This window comes from Oryx dammah, unplaced genomic scaffold, assembly GCF_014754425.2.
Source record: "Oryx dammah isolate SB20612 unplaced genomic scaffold, SCBI_Odam_1.1 HiC_scaffold_17, whole genome shotgun sequence".
Classification (NCBI taxonomy): Eukaryota; Metazoa; Chordata; class Mammalia; order Artiodactyla; family Bovidae; genus Oryx; species Oryx dammah.
In genome coordinates, this window is record NW_024070201.1 from 71,430,059 (window position 1) to 71,452,302 (window position 22,244).

Sequence of the window (22,244 nt, forward strand, 5' to 3'; positions counted from 1 at the left end):
ATCATGTAGTACTGTACTATGTATTTATTGGAAAAAAATCGCATACACATGGACCCTTGGTGTTCGAAGCCGTGCTGTTCAAGAGGCAGCTGTATCACACAGGCCCTCTTGTATCTAATTGGTGGGTCTTAACTGTGATCAGTTCTACATCGTGATTCTGAAACTAAACTGTTACTTTTTTCTTCTCCCAGTTGTCACAGGTAGTACTGATGGAATTGGAAAATCATATGCAGAAGAGGTAAGTAATTTTTAAGACTTTCTTTTTGGTATAAAAATATAAGAACAAATATAGAATGCTCTCTTACAGTAATTTTAATTTTGAAGTTAAAAGCACCAGTAGAGCATTATAGAATATAATAGAGGTACTTTGTTTCTACCTTGTTAGCAATGCTATGGTTAAACACAACTTTAAAACAACTTTTAAACAACTTTTGGGGCATAATGTGTGTAAAACGTTTTGTCCTGGTAAGTTGGAATTGTGAACATTTTAGTGTAATTTTATTTTATATTGTGTAACTATGGACCATTCTGTTTTGAAAGTTAATTGCTTTGGATTATTTTCCAAAAGGTAGATAAATTATTAGAGAGCGATTAAATCTGCAGACTAGCCCATGGTATCGTTTTCACAAGAAGGACTGTGACTGACAGATATTAAGAGACACCCTCAGAGGATTCCAGTTGTCTGTAATGTAACTGAAGGGGAGGACATCATAATAGTTTGAACAAAACTATACAGACCAGAAGCACTGGCCGTGCTGTTAAGGCATGCAGTCCTGGTTCCACAGAGGCACTGATAGCCTGAGATATTGTCTGATTGTGGTGGAGATCCTGGCCGATCCATTGACTCTCTCATTTATCCTTTCAGAAGCGTTTTTTTAAAAAATCCTTTGGTTTCTCAGCCTTCTGTTTTTAATACAAAATCTACAGAAAAGTTTCAAGAAGAATACAGGAAGCACTCATATACCTTTCATCAGGATTCACCAGTTGTTAACATTTTGCCCTGTTTCACTTTATCATTATAATTTGGAGCTTCCCTGGTGGCTCAGAGGTTAAAGCACCTGCCTGCTATGCGGGAGACCAAGGTTCGATCCCTGGGTTGGGAAGATTTCCCTGGAGAAGGAAATGGCACCCCACTCCAGTATTCTTGCCTGGAGAATCCCATGGACGGAGGAGCCTGGTGGGCTACAGTCCACAGGTCGCAAAGAGCTGGACACGACTGAGCGACTTCACTTCATTTCTTCACTTTGGTGGGACCATTTGGGACTTCCAGGCATTGTAACAACTCACCCTTAAAGATTTCAGCATGAAGCGTCTGAAAACTAGAATGTTCACTCTTGCAACCACAGTCCAGTGATCACACGTGGGATACGAAGTTTAGCTTGACACCACACTACTGCACAATGTACACTCTGTATTCAAGTTTCCCCGTTACCCCAGCAGTGCCCTTTATAGAGTTTTTTGTATTCCAGAACCATTCAAAGGTTATGCATTGCACCTAGATGTCCTATTTCTTGGCCAGGAGAGCTCCCTGGTGCCCTTCCGCGCAGGCCCCCCGCCCCCACCTTTTTTGCCCTTTTTCTTTTGTAACAGTGGCATTGTGGGGAAAATCCAGGCCAGTGGTTTCGCAGGTCACTGTTTGGGTTTGTCTGGTTGTTTCCTCGTAATTGTGTGCGTGTGTGCTCAGTTGCTCAGTCCCTCATGATACGGTTCAAGGTAAATGTCTTTAGCAGAAACGCTGCACAGGTGATAATCATTTTTTAGCAGGAATGTTACACAGGTGATACTGTATTCTTTTGAGTTTATCTTATCAGGAGCCCCAAGAAGTCCATTCGTTCCTTTATTGATTATGTTGAGATAAGTCACTTATTAAGATGCTCTCTACCATAATTGTCTATTATAAAAGTACCTTTTCCCCCTTTGTAATTAATGAGGAATCTGTGGGTTGATTCTTTGCATGCATACCTCATTTCTCAACAGTCTTCCACCCCAGCATCTGTTGCTAAATTAGTTATCGCTAGGGTAGTTTTAAAATGGTGATTTTTAAATGGTATCTTTCCTTTTACGATTATATTAGATGCCATTTTTCAATAGATAGGATCTTTTCCTTGTTCTTCCTCTCCCCATTAATTAAAAAAAAAAAGGACTCTCGGTATATATTTGTGGATTTTTTATAGTGTTTTTATAAGAGATTAATTTAGCAAGTTATTACCAATCTTAATTAGTTTTTATAAAAAAATGTTCCATATCTTCTCATTTGCTATACCACTTTTTACTTAATAAAAGCTGACTTTAGGATTTAGGACTGGAAAATTAGTTTACTAAATCATTTATAGTTCAGAGCACATAATTTATTCTCATTTATATACTGTCTGTAGTAGTTCACTAAAAATTCTCTGTATATCAGTGTTTTTTCTTCTGTCCCTATATTTATGGGTCTCTGGGGATAGAAACCATGTTCCTATAAATCTTATTCATTTTGTGCAGTACTTATACAGCACTGGAGAAGTACACAGAAGGTACTCCTCAGGAAATTCTTTATTAAGTCATCCAGTTAACTATCTTAGTTTGCCTTTGTAGTCCATAACGTATAGTATTTAAATAAAAACTTTAAAATTGGTTCTATTTTTATGAATTCCCAACATTTTAACTGTAGTTTCCTTTGCCAGTTCTATAGTCTTCATGTACCCAGTCTAAGACAAAAACTTTTAAAGCTAATTTTTAAATTGAAGAGGTAATAGATACTTATGAATAAAAAAATTAAGTATGGACAGGTACAAAGTAAAAGTCTTTCCTTTTTCTAAAACCCATTGACTTTTATACACTAGCTTGACTGAGAAAAATAATTCTTTGGGGAATCTTTTTGTGAAGTCTTCATTTTGGTTTGCCCATTCATTATACTCGGGGGTGTATTTGTTTTTTAACTTGAATTATCATATGTTTTCTTAAAATGAGACTATATCTAACTTACATTTTAAAGTGAAACAGAGATGTGATTCAGCTGTTCGGTATCTTCTTTTATTGTTTCAGTTAGCAAAGCGTGGAATGAAAATTGTCCTTATCAGCAGATCACAGGACAAACTGAACCAGGTTTCCAGTGAGATAAGTAAGTCCTCACATCACCCTTCCCCTATAATCACAAAAGGAGTACAGGTAGCCTAAATTTAATGTTCTCAAGCAGATATCTAGCATTAATATATTTATTTATGTTTCAGAAAGCTTCTTTTTTTGTGTTTTGTTTGTGTTTTTTTTCTGTTAATGGGGTGTTTCAAAGGTGGATCAGTTTTTTTGAATTAATATAGTACCATTATAAGTTGCTTAAAATGTATTTTACTGACTCATTTAGGTTCTTTTGTGAAGAATCCGATTCTCGGAGTATGTTCTCCTTAAACATCTGCATTCTTTTTCTGTTGCTCCTTTTAATTATTCTAACTTTTTTTTTTTTTTCCACTCTTTGACTTCAGTGTCTTTATTTACTGGCCATGCCCTGGGGCATGTGGGATCTTAGTTCCCCAACCAGGGCCTGCACCCCCCGCAGTGGAAGTACAGTCTTAACCATGGGACCACCAGGGAAGGCAGTCCCTGACGTCATTGTCTTTAAATGTATATCATATACGACTGAGGAAAAATGCAAAAGGCTAGCATATATACATGTGAGAGAGAAACTATTTTGGACTTTTTTCTTAGACAGCTGTGCTTGAGACCTGAATTATAGTATGGCAAAAACTCTTTTCATCTGACATCTTGTTAACCAACCAGATGGTTAAACCAATGCTGTGCATTTCCTTGGTAAAATGTGTTAACTCATGTTCCCCGTATGCTGTTTGTGGCTGGTAGGCTTCTCAGTATGATGCTTGTGTACTTTTATTCCCATGGGTCTAATGGTTTACCTGTTAACAGTCAGTTTTATTTGTTTTCACACTCTACTTATGCCGGGTGCATTTGTTATTAAGCATTTTGTACATTGATGAATTATTAGTGTAAAAGGGAGAGTACGATAACCAAGTTGAATGCTCTGAAAAAAAGTGAGAAAAGCAAGTTCTTTTAGAAATTGGCTGTCAACTTAGGGGGAAACAGGAAAAATGCAAAATATTGGGGGAAAAACGGTTTGGACTGTTTCATATGTGTTAAAGTTTTTGCTGCATTAAGAACTGAAACTGCAATTATAGATAATGCGTTATGGGTGTGGGGGTGTTGTATATGTAAGAAAGACTGGAATTCCAGACTGCAGATCCAAATTCAGATAAGGACTTGGTCCCCTATACAGAGGATTGGTGAATGAATCACACTTACTCATGGTATCAGTCAAAATGGTTATAATGTGTGCTTATCATTTTCTGGAATTCTTGCTTTAACTGACTTCTCCGAGTATCCAGCTAAAAAACTGCCATAATTCTTTCAGAAGAGAAAGGATTTCTACTGTATTTTTCTGTTTTCCTAGCTTTATTGAGGAAACTTTGTATATAATTGACATATAATATTATGTAAGTATGTATATACCATATTATTAACTTTGCTATATACTACTAACATTTATGTAGTATGTTATTATTTATTTATTCTCTCACATGTATTATCCTCTTTGATCCTTCAAGCAACCTTGTGAGGTGTATATTTTGTTATTATTTCTACTCAGACCATAGCTGATCCTGTTGGACAGATTACATGTTGAGACACTTTAGGTGAAAAACAGATTTTTGTAATATAAAGTATATTAAAAAAATTTTAAAGCCCTGTTGAGGGCACAGATCTTTGCAAAAGTGAGATATCCAATACATCTTTGGTATTTAAGGATTTTAACTTTCAAAGTTTCAACTATGTAAATGCAGCCTTGGAGGTCCAAGACATACAGTATCTTGCAGTTTTGCTGAGGTGTGAATTCGAATTAAGGAGTGCTCCTGTGACACTACGGAGTCTGAGGTATTTACTTAATGCAGTAGGTGATGTTAACATATTGCCTGGATCTTAGTACTGTTTCTTACTTAGTTACTTGTAGTTAAATGTGTGTAATAACTCTTACAGTGATAAAAACATTGTGTGTATATTTGTGGGGAATGTATGTAAAACTGACTGTTAGTGAAAGCACTTAGTAGTTGCTAGAAATAAAGGTTCATAGGCTGAAAATAGAAGCTTTTGATTAAATGGAACATTGAATTTTGAAATACTGTACTATGAATGACTCCACCCCCTATTTGATACAGAAGCAAGAAAAGCTTCCTCATGACACTCACAGCAAGTGCTCCAGGCTGTACAAAAATTGTCCCATGAGTCAGAAGGTATACTTTAATGGCATTTGAGAATTTTGTTAACTTGTGATACGAGGTGACACATGAATGTGGGCAGAAACGTGATTCTGGAAAGAGACAGGATCCTGTTCAAACATTTTTCATGCAGAAACAGATGGTGAAGGCACTGAAATGACCTTTATTATGAGGAAAAAAAATATTTTTAGTTCTTGAAAATTTTGAAAAATATTTTTCTGGGCATAATATAAATTTACTGGGAGAGGTGATACCAGCAAACCAGGTCATCTGTTCTAGGCTGAAAAAATAAACACACAGAGGAGATTTATATATAAGTTTGTATAAGTTTTCAACTCAAATGTAAATCATCTGTGAGGGGATCATATTTTCCTGAACATATGTATTCCAGAAGAAGGAAGGACCAGAATTTAACATTGGCAAAGACAGACTGACTCTGTTTATGCCTTCAGCAAATCTTTATTGAATGCCTGTGTACCAGGTACTATGTTAGGCAGTCAAGATACAATAGTGAACAAGATACATGCAGTCATTGTGCTCGTGGAATGACATGAAAGTGGAGGATACAGAAAAAAATAGGAAGAAAATAATAAACAAAACCAAAGACAAATAATTGCAGTTTATGGTAAGTACCATGAAGGAAATAAATAAGGGGCTGGAGAAAGAAAATAGGGAGTTCTTATATTGTAGCAACACAGTGAATTTTATGACTGGAAGACTAATAAAGGGCTATAGCTATGACCTCTTGCCCATATAATAAACAAGTTGGTGGTTCAGTGAAGAGATATCTGCTGGGCCCTCTTGGGGGTGTGGTGGTGGAGGGATTGTTTGTGCAAATTGTCGTGGTAGATCCACTCGAACACTTCTACTTCCTTAAACCTTTGGGTTCTTGATTCTACATTATGCCATGAAAAGTTGTGGCCTCTGTAGCTCAGATGGTAAAGAATCTGCCTGCCATGCAGGAGACCAGGGTTTGATCCCTGGGTCAGGAAGATCCTCTGGAGGAGGGAATGGCACTCCACTCCAGTATTCTTGCCTAGAGGAGCTTGGTGGGCTACAGTTCACGGGGTCACAAAGAGTTGGACACGACTGAGCAACTAACACTACTACTACTACTATTTTATTAGCTGAGCCGTTTAAAACCCTAAAAGATGATGCTGAAAGTGCTGCCCTCCATGTATCAGCAAATTTGGAAAACTCAGCAGTGGACACAGGACTGGAAAAGGTCAGTTTTCATTCCAGTCGCAAAGAAGGGCAATGCCAAAGAATGTTCAGACTCCATTTAATTGTGCTCATTTCACATGCTAGCAAGGTAATGCTCAAATCCTTTAAGCTAGGCTTCAGCAGTGCATGAACTGAGAATTTCCAGATGTACAAGTTTCTAAGAGAGGAACCAGAGATCAAATTGCCAACTTTCCTTGGATCACGGAGAAAGCAAGGGAGTTCCAGGAAAACATCTCCTGCTTCATTGACTACGAGAAAGCCTTTGACTGTGTGCATCGTAACAAACTGTGGAATCTTCTTAATGAAATGGGACTATCAGACCACCTTACCTATCTCTTTAGAAACCTGTATGCAGGACAAGAAGCAATAGAACCGTACATGGTACAGCTGACTGGTTCAAAACTGGGAGAGGAGTATGACAAGGCTGTATATTATCACCCTGCTTATTTAACTTCTATGTGGAGCACATCATGCGAAATGCCAGGCTGGATGAATCACAAGCTGGAATCTGGATTTCTGGGAGAAGTGTCAGTAACCTCAGATATGTAGATGATATCACTGTAAAGGCAGAAAGAGGAACTAAAGAGCCTCTTGATGAGGGTGAAAGAGGAGAGTTAAAAAGCTGTCTTAAAACTCAACATTCAAAAAAACTAAGATCATGGCATCAGGTCCCTTTACTTCATGGCAAATAGAAGGGGGAAAATTGGAAACAGTGACAGATTTTATTTTCTTGGGCTCTAAAATCACTGCAGACAGTGACAGGAGCCTTGAAATTAAAAGATGCTTGCTCTCTGGCAGGAAAGCCATGACAAACCAAGACAGCATATTAAAAAGTAGAGACATCATTTTGCTGACAAAAGTCCATATAGTCAAAGGTGTGGTTTTTCCAGTGGTCATGTATGGATGTGAGAGCTGGACCATAAAGAAGGCTGAGTGCCGAAGAACTGATGCTTTCGAATTGTGGTATTGGGAGAAGACTCTTGAGGATCCTTTGGACAGCAAGATCAAACCCATCCATCCTAAAGGAAATCATCCCAGAATATTCATTGGAAGGACTGATGCTGAAGCTGAAGCTCCAATACTTGGGCTACCTGATGCCAAGAGCTGGCTAACTGGAAAAGAAGACAGGGCAGAAGGAGAAGGGGTGACAGAGGATGAGATGGTTGGATGGCATCACCGACTCGATGGACACGAGTTTGAGCAAACTCCAGGAGAGAGTGGAGGACAGAGGAGCCTGGCGTGCTGCAGTTCAGTGAGAGCAAAGAGTTGGTTGGATACAACTTAACAGCTGAACAACAGCAGCCATGTTATTAAATGTGGACCATTGTGGAGTCGAAGTTAACTCTTAAGAGCTCTTTTCAGCTGTAGGAACTAACCTTTAAATCCTGAATCTTTCACAAGTGATTCACGTAACCGATCCCTGGGTTGGGACAATCCCCTGGAGAAAGGAATGGCTACCCACTCCAGTGTTGCCTGGGAAATCCCATGGACAGAGGGGCCTAGTGGACTATAGTCCTTGGGGTTGCAAGAGTCGGACATGACTTAGCGACTAAACCACCACCAGTCTGGTGTTACATTTTGTTTTCCTAGTCTAATACTCATAGAATCTGTTTACATCCAGATTTTTCCAGATCTCTACCAATACATTTTTCCATATTTCTACCAATACATACCAGATCTATACCAATTGTATAAAAAAAAAACTTGACAGTTATTTTTGTGTATAAGTTATTACTTCGTGGATTAGACTTTGTACGTGTGCTTGCAGGGAATTTCAGTATCTAACCCTGTTATGGGTGGTGATAAGGGATGTTCTGGATGGTAATAAGGCCTCCTCAGCTAGGTCTTGAGTAGAAGAGGCATTCTGCTGCAAATGAATTACCCTTATATTTATGGTGAGATTTTTACAGGATTTTCAAGCCAGGGAAAGCTAATCTCTTCAGAGACAAGAGAGCGAGCTATTTCTCTTTCCTGATAGGGCAAGCTCAGACTAGCATTGCAGGGGCAGCGCGTGTGTCATTTCTTTAGCCTCAACAGAGTCCACGCAGATATCCTCATCTCCAGTCTCAGGGTCTCCCTCTTTCTCATTCTGCTTCACTTTCATCCATGAAATGTGGTGAGTCTCTGAAATTCAACTTGTATTGTAATTCCGTAAATGACACACTCAAATCTGGGATGTTAGTGAAGCGAGCTCTGTGGCTATAAGACATAAAAGTTTTTACTGGGGTTGCCATAAAAATTCTCTGGATCTAGATCATAAATATGATCTTGAAAGCTTAAAGACCCAAGCTTGTTGTTTTCTTTCTGTTAGAGCCACATACTGCATTCAGAAGAAGCCACATACTGCAGTCTTTGTTTTTTATTGAAGTTATAGTTGAAGGATGATATTATATGTTAGAGGTACAGTGATTTGTAATTTTTAAAGGTTATATTCCATTTACAGTTATTATAAAATGCTGTCTGTATTCTTCGTATTGTATAATATATCATTGTGGCTTATTTTATATATAGTAGTTTGTATGTCTTTATACCCTACCGCTATATTGCCCCTTCCCTCTTGTCTTCCCACTGATAACCTTTAGTTTGTTCTCTTTATCTGTCTTGTTCTTTTTTGTTATATTCACTAGTTTGTTGTATTTTTTTTAGGTTCCACATATAAATGATATCATACAGTATTTTCTCAGATTTATTTCATTTAGCATAATATCCTCCAAGTCCATGCATGTTGCTCCACGTAGCAAATTTTCGTTATTTTTTATGACTGAGTAGTATTCGTGTGTGTGTGTGTGTGTGTGTGTGTGTGTGTGTGTGTGTACTCCCTCTTTGTCCATTCATCTGTTGATAGACACTTAGGTTGCTTCTGTATCTTGGCAGTTGTAAATAATGCTATTGTGAACACTGGGGTACATGTATATTTTCGAATGGATTTTTTTCCCTGATATATACCCAGGAATGGAATTGCTGGGTCATAACACAGTTCTGTTTTCAGCGTTTTGAGAATCCCCCGTTCTGCTTTCCACAGTGACTGTGCCAATTTACATTCCCACCAGTAGTTTAGGAGTGTTCCCTCTTCTCCACATCCTCACCAACATTTGTGATTTGTGTTCTTTTTGACGATCACCATTCTGACAGGTGTGAGATGATGTCTCCTTGTCTCTTAAGGCACTTCTTCAGTAGATACTTGAACGACGGGCAACCACCACTCATAGTGGTGCTGGTGCAAGAAGTCAAGCCAACGTAAAAGTCTCGAGGTCTGTATTTTGGGCTTCCACTCCTGATACCAATTTCTGTACAAGCCAGAGTTCAGTCAGGAAACAGAAGCCAAGCAAGTTTGTTTAACTAGGCTAGCTTGTCTCTCTTCATGCTCATGCTCAGTCGTGTCCGACTCTTGTGACCCCAGGGACTGTGGCCCATCAGGCTCCTCTGTCCGTGGGATTTCCCAGGCAGGAATACTGGTTGTTGTTTAGTCGCTCAGTTGTGTCCGACTCTTGCAATTCCGTGGACTGTGATCCACCAGGCTTCTCTGTCCGTGGGATTTCCCAGGCAGGAATACTGGAGTGGGTCGCCATTTCCTCCTCCAGGGGATCTTCCCAACCCAGGGAACCCACGTCTCCTATGTTTCCTGCACTGCAGGTGGATTCTTTACCACTGAGCCACTGGGGAAGCCCTCTCTCTCCAGCTTTTAAACTCACTCCAGTGGGTGAATTCATCCTTCTTTCTTCCTTGTCTCACTGGAGAAGTCTTTCCTGAACGCAGGAAAGGAGGAGACTAAAAAAGAAACCAAGTGGAGAGAAATAGGGCTCCTCTCACCATCTTACTCTCTACTGTTATTATGTAAATTTGGGGATTCTGTGCCTTGAGATGTAATTGCTTGTGTACGTGGAGGACAGCCTACTCATCAAAGCTCTTCAGAAAAACATTTAAAAGGATTATATATAACATTGTAGGGAACTAAATGTTTTGCCAGCAGTGGTTAAATGCTTTCCCAGGATTGACTGCTTTGATGAAATTACAGTTCTTTGTAAGGATACCTGTCACTTGTTGAATTAAGACAAGCTGAAAGTCATCACACATATAATAAGCTTATTTTATTATCATTGTTAGCCAGGATTATGAATATATTAAGTATTTTTATTGATTTTGATTTGTCAAAGAAAAAAGACTCCTGGATAAATGTCAAACTCTGAGTTGAGTTGTGCTTTACTTGCAGTAAAGCACAGTGCAAGAGAGACTGGCTTTCAGAGCAACCTAATGGTGCATAGAATGTAAAGAAGGAAATGTTAATAGTTCATATTATTATGCAGCAATCGATAATTCTCATTGCACACAGTTTAATCAACTTTGATTTCAAAAACATTTCTGTCTTTGATTAAAGAAAGTGAAAGAAAGTGAAGTCGCTCAGTTGTGTCCAACTTGTGGCAACCCCATGGATTGTAGCTTGCCAGGCTCCTTCTGTTCATCCGACTTTCCAGGCAAAAATACTGGAGTGGATTGCCATTCCCTTCTCCAGGGGATCTTCCCAACCAAGGGATTGAACCCAGGTCACCCGCATTGCAGGCAGACTCCTTACCGTCTTGAGTCACCACAAATATGATGTCTCTTTTGTGTGACTTATGTCAGGGTGAAAACCTTTAGGATGGCCCCCAAATTTCATGACTTTATTTCTTCAAATGTAAAGCTTTTAGAAAACTCACTGGTAAATCTTCCTGGTAAATAGTCGACAGAGGAATAGGTTAAGGTGAACAATATCAGTTTCACTTTTTCAGTCTTGACCTATGGTCATATCTGTGCAGTTAAAGTGCAGATTTGACCCAACATGTTGGACCCATGTTTTTTTGATGTGCCATCAGTATTGTTAATACGGAGCTTTACTGTATTTAGCTTTTTCATCTATCTAAGGAATATGAAACATTCTTGAACACCTAAAGATCTTTTTGTTTTATCTTTAATAAAGCTAGAACTGTATGATTGTAGGAATAGAGTTAATCTCATGTATCCCCTAGAGTCACATATTTCTTTTATCACTTCTGTAGTGCCAAAAATATCTTTATTGCCCTTTGAGTTCACCTATTTCAAGGTCATAAACCATCAGGAACCAAGAAGACCATCCAGTATGCCTCTACCGATTCTGCCTGTTTATAAGATCATATTACCTGTGATCTTACTGCAAGTTCCCCAAGTAACTCAGTGTTGTTGGCCTTCAGAAAGCGATGTTCTGTGCTGCCGGTAAGACTCCCTTCAAAGTCATAGAGGAGGTACCAGGATGGTTTACTGGGAGGTCTTTGAAACTTTGTTTCCTCATATGGGAGTGTAATCCTTGTTCCTTACTTGTGGGTTTGTCATGCCTAATTAAGTGAGATGTACTGTTAAATGAAACATTTCTGGCATGGTGGTAGTTATAAATTTGCTTTTATCTAATTTATATCCTGGTAGGAGAAAGGTAGATTCCTCCTGAGCCTATGCAAATAATTATATCACCATGTAAAGTAAAAGGACTTGGGACTTCACTAGTGGTCTTGAGAGTCCCTTGGACTGCAAGGAGATCCAACCAATCCATTCTGAAGGACATCAGCCCTGGGATTTCTTTGGAAGGAATGATGCTAAAGCTGAAACTCCAGTACTTTGGCCACCTCATGCGAAGAGCTGACTCATTGGAAAAGACTCATGCTGGGAGGGATTGGGGGCAGGAGGAGAAGGGGATGACAGAAGATGAGATGGCTGGATGGCATCATGGACTCGATGGACGTGAGTCTGAGTGAACTCCAGGAGTTGGTGATAGACAGGGAGGCCTGGCGTGCTGTGATTCATGGGGTCGCAAAGAGTCGGACATGACTGAGAGACTGAACTGAACTGAACTGAACTGAGGAGAAAGGTAGATTCTTCCTGAGCCTATGCAAATAATTACATCACCATGTAAAGTAAAAGGACTTGGAACTTCACTAGTGGTCCAGTGACTGGAACTCCATCATGCTCCCAAGGCAGGGGACCTGGGATTGATCCTTGGTCAGGGAACTGGGTCCCACATGCAGCAACTCGGGACCCGTGTTCCACAATGAAGATAGAAGATCCCTCTTGTTGCAACCAAATAAATAAAGACATGTGTAAAGACATGTGTAATAAATAAATAAATAAATAAAGACAAATAAATAAAGACATGTGTAAAGACATGTGAGACATGTGTAATACTTGACCTTTGTTCTGATTAGTTTTGCAGACAAGACCAATGAGATGTGTTGTATTTTCTATACGATTCCCATCTTTAAATTGACCTAACAGATTACTGGTTTATATTCAAGTTACTATTGCCACATAACCAAACTACCCAAACTTATAAGTGTAAAATAGCCATTTGAGATGCTCACAAATTGTGCTGGTCAGGAATTTTTCCAAGACTCGGGGAACCGTTCTTTTACCCATCAGGGCATTATTGAGGTCACTCAGTAATAACGGAGTGATAACTCAGCTGTCTGGTCTGGGAGATCTGAGATGGCCTCTCACTTTGCTGCCATGGCAGGATGTGACTGCAGACTAGACATGGCTGGGGCTGTTGACTTTAGTGCCTCCAGGTACCTTCTCCAGCATGTTCATCTCACGGTAGCTGCACTTCTTACATGGTAGCTCTCTTTCCCCAGAGTGCATGTCCTAAGAGAACTAGGCAGAAGCTGATGTCTTTTTGGTTACCTGCTCTCGTAATTCATACGGTGTTAATTTTGCTGTACTGTGTTGGTCAAAGCGATGGTGGGCCATCTCAGATTCAACCGCAGAGGAAAAGATGCCACGTCTTGATGGGGGAGTGATGTGGTAACTTTGGAGAACATGTGGGAAGGGAGATTTTTTTTGAAAATAAAATCTTGATTTGGAAAATATAGTCTGCTGCATTTTATAAGCTATATGAAGATTTCTCAGTTGTTTTTTTTTTTTTTCCCCTGAATCCAGAGGGCTTGTTTGGAGCAATATATCATTCAAAGAGTGTTTCATTTCAGTATGCCCGATTATAGCCAGACACCATGAGAATTAGTGAGAAAGGGAGAAAGAGGTTTTGTCAAAACCAATTAAATTTCCCTCGTGGGTTCCATTCAGTCTTGCAAAATTAATTCTTTTTCTGTTGGATCTTGGGTTAGCAGCCTGGTTTTACAAGGTGTCTGATTTTCGAGTAAAATAGAGTCTTACAAATACTGACTTAGGTCCCTGGTACATTCTAAGAGTCTGCTCTTAATGGTGCTGTTGGTTTACACTGGACAGGGAGCCTGACCCATGAGTCCATAATAATCAAGCCTTTATTGTTTGAATGTTTCATCCTAGAGACCCAGTTTTCTCACCTCCAGCTTATGGCTTGGCCTTTCGGCATTCTTGAAGGAAAAGTAGAAACCACCTGTTAATAAGACTGATGGTCTCTGGTTGATGTATTACAGCAGTTAACAGTGTCAGAATGGAATCCTCTATTGGAGTATAATATACAGCCACTTAATGATTCAGTCAGTGATTATCCTGAGGACACGAGCCTTATGATGGACACTAAAGACATTGGTAAATAAATCTCTAGGGACCTTTATAAAGTGTGTTTTAAACCTGTCACCAATTAACAAGAGTATTTAATATTTAGAAATCATATTGTTTGCATTGTTGTGCCAGTCCTTTTCACAGGATCTTGAATATGTTCTGTCTACCCTGAAAAAAGTACAAGCGTTGAGCCATACTCATTATTACTTCATGGATCTGCCCATATTATGGGTTTAGTAAACAGGGCAACTCTTATTTAGAGTTAAGCTAAATTAAAGATACAGAGTATAATATATCTAGTTCTTCCTAGTAGCCCCCTTGCTCAATAGGGCTGCCCAGTGGCTATCTGGGAAACACCAGAGATAGTTTGGATATAAAATATATCTTAAATAATTTTATTATTTTTAATTTGAGGCTTACGTTTACACAGGCAGTATCATAAAGAGTTGCCAGGAGACTAGTGATTACAGCAAAATATAAACATAAGTCAGAGGTGCCCAAGACAAGAAATGATTGCTGTCCTGATTTGGAGTGACAGTAATTCAAATAAAGCACAGCTGCAAGAAATGGTAATTATTATGAAATCTGGCTTCTCAGAAGCAAGAAACTTTTGTTAAAAAAAAAAATGTTTCAAGGGCACAACAAAAGTCAACACAAAAACTCAAAAAGTTAACTGGTTGTTCGGAAGTGACAGTGTTGTGGGTAGGTAAGGAACCTGGCCAGGTTAGGAACTAAAGGCACAGAATAGCTTGTTTTTAGAGTCTTCTTCTTAAGAGAAGATTATATTATCAAAGATCAAGTTTCTTTGCAACAACTGGTTTCTAATGGCTTAATTCATAAGCTTTCTTTGTAGAATTTAATATATTTTATAAGCCCATTTATATATAAGTATATGTGTGTATACATATATATTTAGATGACAAATTAACACTGTCACTTATAACTTAGAATATAATAACTGTATTCTCTTAGTATAAGATGATGCACATAACCATGCTGAACTTGATATCCTAATTAGAGTTTTCTTTAGGAATTTTAGTACTCAGAAATTGGCCAGTTAACCAAACATTCCTCATTATTTAACTCACCATGATACTAGTATAGTATCTTAAGGCCAATTAAGAGTTTTAGAGGTTTATTTCCAATGACATAACAGAGCAATACAATCATTTTTGGCCCCAGGTTTGTCAGAGATGGCGTTTAAAAGTTTTACACAGGAGACAGGAAGAGTGATTAAGATAAGATGATTTGCAGCATTGTCTGTAATTTAGAAGAGCTAATAACCCTTTAATAAAGACATCAATTTTCATGACTTTAAATTGTGTGTGTGGAAACAGGGATAACGCATCTAACTGGTAAAACCTGGGCAGAAAATTTAAAAGCTAGAAGAATGAAATGTTACAGTGCATTAGTTTTTTTGTACTGTGATATGATCAGAAAGAAGACATATTTTCAAAACCAGTTCTAATTTGGCCAAGTATTTACCTTAATTAGAGGTTTACAGAGAAGTTGGGTTCTTACCAATTATTACAAATATTTCATATTTTCAGTTTATATTAGTACAGTTTTAAATAACTGTTAGTTGCTAGTCAGATGTCTGTCTGATTTTTTAAACTGTCACTGCTTGAGCTGATCATTTCTTGGAGAATGATTTTTCTGAAATCCTCAGCATATGTAAAGCATGAGAAGTTTTGTCCTTGTTTGTTAATTTTTAAGTTTTCTCAGATTTAAGTGAGCACTTATTAGTCAGGAAAGAACAGGTGTTTTGAGATTTAAACAGTTGCTTGATAGTGTTCTTTGCACTGAAATCTACTGTGTCCAACTTTATTTTGATTAGTGTTCACATGATATATCTTTTTCTGTCTTTATTGTTAGTCTATATGCACTTTATATTTAGAATGGGTTTCTTACAGACAGCATAGCTTTAGTCTTACTTTTTATCCCATTTGATGATTTCTGCTGTTTAATTGGTATGCTCAGGCCATTAACTTTTAATGTTATTGTTGATATAATTGAATTGAAATTTACCACTTATTCCTTTGAATTTTTCCCGTCTGTTCATTTGCTTTTTTGTTATTTTTTTTCCTGCCTGCTTTTGGATTAATAGCCTGGTTTCTATTATTCCATATCATTTTCTTCCTTAGCTTATTGACTGTACATATTTTTCTGTTTGTTTTTGGTGGTTCCCTTTGATTTTGTAGGCACATTAACTTATCACGGTGTCCTAGTTCATGTGTAGCTCATGAACCTGAGGATCCTATACTCCCTTCCATACATTCTGTTCCTCTGTGTTATAGGCTGTTTAACATAGTACTTTTGCCTTAGTCAACTGTATTTTAAGTAGAATTAAATTTATTTTTAAAGTATTTTATATTTACACACATATTGTCATTCCTGATGCTCTTTATCCCTTCATGTAAATAGATTTCAGTCGGGATTTTTTTCTTTTTTTCTGTTTGAAAGATGTCCTTTAACATTCTCTTGTGGTGTTGGTTTGCTGGTGACATTCTTTTTGTGTATCTGAAAAAAACCTTTTACTTTTGAAATATATTTTCCCTGGGTATAAAATTTTAAGTTGACAGGTTCTTTTTCCCCCCTGCAGTACTTTAACTGTTTGTTTCACTGTTTGCAGTGTGTCTGACAAGAAGTCTGCTCTCATTCTTTTGGCCGTCAGTGCATCAGATATTCTTTCTATCCCTCACTCTTTTCCCAGGACTTCAGTTATAGTATATTAAACTGACTGAAGTGGTCCCTCAGCTCACTCATAGTGTGCTCTTTCATCTTTTTTCAGTCTCTTTTCTCTCTGTATTTCATTTTGGATGGTGTCTCTTGCTATATCTTTACATTTACTAACCTTTTTTCTGCAGTGTCTAATCCGCTGTTAATCCTGTTAGTGTATATTTTTTTAATCCAGAAATTGTGTTTTTCTCTCTATGTAAAAATTTACATCTTTTTAAATATCTTCCTTATCTCTTTTTAAAATAGTCACCCTCTAAATTCTAGGACGTGGAGATTACAGCATGTTCTCCCTTTCTTGAGAGAGAACAACCCGGGTTTGAACTGCTCAATGTGTACTACATGGTCTATAGTTGCCCATGTGCAGATGGGGAGTGCTGCCTGTAAAGTTAGATGTTGACTGTCAACTGCACAGGGTATCAGTGCGCTGACTTCCGAGTTGTTGATGGATCCACTACATCTATATCTATATCTATCTATATCTATATCTATATCTATCTATATATATATATAAAATATTTCTTACTGTTGTTCTCACTCACTGTTTCTCGTCACTCTGCTAATTTTACAGACTCTGTGTTTCCCAAGCACTCAAGTCTGTTTCCTCAGTTCAGGGGACACTGCTGGTATCTATGTGAATTCTCTTTTCATTCCAGTCCAGGAAACCTAACTGGGCAGTAAGCTAGGGCAACCGTAAGGGTCACTTTATTTATTTCCCTTTTATTAGGTATTCCTCTCCTGAACTGCCTATTGTCCAGTGTCTAAAAACCATTGTTTCATATATTTTTTCTTTTTTTTTTTTAAGTGGCGGAGTCAACCTGGTTTTTGTTACACCATCATGGCTATAAGCAGAAGATCCCCTCCCCATTTTCCCCCTACCATTATAGATTTCTTGGTAACCATAATTACTGTCTTTGCAGATGTCTATAAATGTTTGGTCTGTATTAAACTTTGAAGAGAAAAAAGGACTCAGTTCTTTTGCAAATGTTTGCACGGGGCCTGGCGTGACTTAAGTGGGGGAATGCGTCCACTTAGCAAGTATTGTTTTGTTGGCTGAAGAGTCATTATGAAACCTCATCATATTCTTAATATTGCACAGAAAGATGCTTTTGACATTGAGCTGATGTTCCAACTATGGCACAAGTGTTTTTCTAAGCTAATGCAGGATCATGTTCTAAAGCTGTCCAACTAAACAATTTCACCAAATGTAGCTGATTTCAACTTCATTACTGTTTGTTACCAATCGTGTACTCCAGCAGAGAACAACATCTGTAATATGGGTGGGTATTTTGTTAGAAATGTAGCATACCTACCAATTAGTTGGCTCTGCCAAATTAGCATGTGTTGGTCTGCGTCTCCAATTAAGGCAGCTGCTTGCATGTTGCTGTTCTACAGCTGGCACTAGGCATGTGGGAGTGTGCTGCTCCATGGCCAGACACTAGCTATACCTCTTAATTAAAATATTTGCTTATGTTTGTGTGATTTCTTTAAAACAGTAAGTGGTCTTTCCAATTGTGTTATTGATGGTTCCATGACTTTTGTATGAAACCGTTTTCTTGGTTAGGGAAATGTGGGACCAAGGTGTTCTGAAATGGCTCCCATTTAAATAGATAATTGGTGTTTCTCCTCCCACTTCTAAATTGTTGGTTGTTGTTTTAAGTGGATAATTGTAATTTGGGGTACAGCCTTCAGCATTAATAAAAGAATTTGTAGAAAGGCATATTCTTTAAAACGTAAAGTTCACTAGTCTTATATAGGGATTGCTTTCTTTTTCATCACAGAGAAAAGTATTTTTGAAAGGTTTTTGGAAAAGGTTCATTTTATCTTGATTTTTCTGGCAAGTGAAGTTCTATGTTTTCTTGTCAATTATCTATTGTTTTAATAATCTTTTTATACCATCAGCTATTAAATGTATAATTTATGTTATATGATGATCTTTAAAATAACTGCAAATCAAATTTAAGATAATCTACTGCTATATCTAATACTGGAATCAAAAGAGAAGATGAGTCCACTAAAACTGACAGGAAATTTCATAAATTTTGAATTACTTTATTCCTTTGTTATTAAAAAACAATAGAATTAATATTTTATAACATCAGTGTACTAGTAATAGAATATTGATAGAGTCAGCTTTTATTATACATTCATTCTGTTTAATGCTGTAGAGATGTGTAAGATCTAAAATGTAATCACTTTTCAGTAACTGATTAAAATATTAAGCCACAAATATAAATATATTCACTTTTGTGGAATACATAGAATCATGTTTAGGTATATGTAGTTTGAAAAGCACACTCCACACTGTTTTAAAAGGGCATCTCTGTTTATGAACCACTGATGGATTAAAATCCTCATTTTATTAATATGGAAACCAACTCTGAGAAGCCAAGTCATGGCTATTAATGGCAGAGGTGGACAGGGTTCAGATCTTTGGCTTCTTCCACTGTGTTTTCCATTACCCCCATGTTCTTAAATATACTTTAAATGCTGTGGCTAATAACTGAATGATAATCTTTGGGGAGGTACATTTTGAAAACTTTATGTCAGAATAACCTAGCATCAAGAGAACAACCAACAGGCTAGCTAAATTTGCATTATGACTATTTTTGAATGCAGTTGCCTATGACATTTATTATCATTGGATCATTTAAAGGATGTGTGAGCATTTTGATTGAATGGATGTATTCTTTTTCTTTAAGATAAAGCCATGTTTAAGTGTGTATTTAAGGAGGACTTTGACTTAGGAAAACCCTAATGTAACTATATAAAACTGTTGATATTAAAACAAGCTTTGACTAAAAGCAAATAGTCTTCTAGTAATGAATAAGTAGTGAAATAAACATTCATAACTGATTGTTAGAACCATCACGAGGACAACCTGGTAGCTTACCCAAGGTCACATAGTAGGCAGTGTGAATGTTAATACAGACCAACTAACTGCAGGCCGAGCTCTCTTTCCACTCCTAGGTGACACTTCTCATTATCCTCCCCTTCATGGTATTAATATAGGTTCTCACGGTGTCTTGAGTATAGAGAGAATCCATGTTTTGGGCTTCCATTTCTGAGTGGTATGGAAGATTCTAGAAGGCCATTATTCATCCTTGGTGTGTCTTTAGTTGTGGTCTGTGGAGTTGGATATTGGACTTGCAGTAAGATAGGGGGCACCCTTATGGGTGGGACTCCAGCTTTCCTTCTGCTTCCATGTTGGCCGCCCTGCTTTGATCGGTTTTGTACATGGAGTTCTGTGGACTTTTGATAAAATGACCTGGACTTTTGATAAAATGGCCTGTTGAAAGTGAAGTTTGGAAACCATTGCTGGAAACCCATACCTTCTCTGCTGTTCCTTGTTGTTTCCTTCTACCAAAGGACCGGATTACTCAGCATATGTTTCTATGTGCCTAGACTTTTTCTCTTCAGAGGAGGAGATGTTTTCTTCCCTAAAAGTCAACCTTTTGCTGTTATCTTGAACCCCAATCTGACATTTCTTGCTAGTACCATAAGGACTTGTTCCCATTATAGTCTTCTCTGCTATCTCCAACAGGTACCTTTTAGATGAGTTTTCTTGGGGTGCTTTTTCTTTAAAAAAAATCAGTGCTTGTCACTTAATTACATAAATCTTAATTGATGTCTTCGAAACTCCCAACGATCTGTTAACCCTGGGCCCAGCATTTCTGTAGAGCAGCTGTCAGCTGGAGCTGTGACCTACTTGCTCTTTAGGTGGAACCTGTCCTGTCACGCGTGTCCCATCCCCTCTGCACTCGCACAGTGCCTGCGTGTGTACTTTACCAGGCCCTCTTCACACAGCTGGGAAAAGTGCTTGGTCCCTGAGGACGTTTTGAGTTTGCAGCCTTATCCTTGACAGTCTTTCTAAGCAGCACATCTAGAGAGAAATTCTGTTTCATTTGCAGGGTGTGGTAGAACATTTGTATCACTTGGATACATTTATCTTCAAAAAAATGTACTTCTGGTATGGTATAGGTACACTTTTATCCTGCAATGCAGGGTACCCAAGTTTGATCCCTGGGTCAGGAAGATCCCCTGGAGAAGGAAATGGCAACCCACTCCAGTATTCTTGCCTGGAGAATCCCATGGACAGAAGAGCCTTGCAGCCTACAGTTCATGAGGTCGCAAAAAGCCAGACATGACCAAGAGACTAACACGAAAACTTTTGCATAGGTACACTTTATAAATATTCATTAATTTTGCTTTTGTCTTGTAAAAGAAAAGTGAAAGTGAAAGTCACTCAGTCGTGTCTGACTCTGCAATATATATATATTGCTGAACATCTAATCTTTTTACTGAACTGCTTTAACATTTTTCAGACTTAACAAATGTTTTATAAGTTGGTTCACCAGGCAGTTTTCTTTTGCTTGGCATGGCTCCAAGTTGCCAGAATTTGTAGTGAGCAGACTTAAAGTACACTTTAAAGATCGTGTTAATGGTAGTGGAGCCTGAGTATGGTAGATTACTGCGTTGAATGGGAAATCGATAGTGTAAGCTCCCCCATTGCACCCCACCCCTGCTTTCTCTTAAAAGTTCATTCTTAAAAATGTTACAGAACAAATATGTGTACTCATATAAGTTCACATGGCCCTTCCTAAGAAAATCATTTATTAAAATACGTTTTGGCTTTCCCTCCTTTCCATCACCCTTTCACACAGTTGAAATATTATTAATTGAGTTTTCTCTTGGCGTAACTACAAGATGATTTTTGCAAGAAGGGCTTAATGTTACTTAAATCATCATTTTACACAGCAGCACTGCCTCTGGGACTTTTACACAACACAGCTGCTTTTGGTAGATGAAGAAAATCAAGCCCTACTGCACAGACTTTTAGAAATATTGATATATTTTTAAAAGCAATTAAAATAGCCAACGAACTAGCTTGTGATCCAGTGCTAAGTCACTTAAGTCGTGTCCAACTCTTTGTGACCCTGTGGACCGTAGTCCACCAGTCCCTCTGTCCATGGGAGTCTCCAGGCAACAATACTGGAGTGTGAGCCACTGTTCCCTTCTGGGTCACATTTTCTTCTCCAAGTGTGATCCAGTATGAATGGAGAATAAATCGATAGGAGTGGTTACTTTTTCTTGAGGAGAACAGTGCATCGTAGGAATATGGGCTGTTTCTAAATCTTTTTTTGTGAATGGGTTTTACATTGTCAGATGCTTGTTTGGGGGGAAAGAAAATAACTTTCTAGCCTTTTTGAAGATGTTTAGAAAAATTAAAGAATATTTTATGGGGAAGATTTTATCTTACTAGATTTAAAAATATTTTGTAGTTTTAAAAAATAAGCTTTATTCTGTAGAGGTGATTTTAGGTTCACAGCAAAATTGAGGGGAAAGGTACAGAGATTCCTGTGTACACAGAGCGTCCCATGCTGTCAAAATCCTGCACCAGAGTATCAGCATTCCTTACAGCTGATGAATCTAGGTGTTAACACAGCATTATAACCCAAAATCTGTAGTGCAGGATAAATTTTTCATACTCTTGGAAGGAATATATTTAAATCTCAAGTTTGTTTT

At 38.0% G+C, this 22,244-nt stretch overlaps 1 protein-coding gene and 1 non-coding gene across 2 annotated transcripts in view; both read left to right on the plus strand.

Moving 5' to 3' along the window:
- HSD17B12 (hydroxysteroid 17-beta dehydrogenase 12) overlaps positions 1 to 22,244 on the plus strand; it is a 171,154-nt gene that overhangs the window by 60,297 nt on the left and 88,613 nt on the right. Inside the window, exons 2-3 of the mRNA XM_040259041.1 lie at positions 192 to 238; positions 3,028 to 3,103. Of these exons, the coding sequence (XP_040114975.1) occupies positions 192 to 238; positions 3,028 to 3,103 (123 nt within the window). The remainder of the gene's footprint in view (positions 1 to 191; positions 239 to 3,027; positions 3,104 to 22,244) is intronic.
- Positions 1,032 to 1,103, plus strand: TRNAS-GCU. Its single transcript has one exon. It is a non-coding gene; the product is annotated as a tRNA-Ser (tRNA).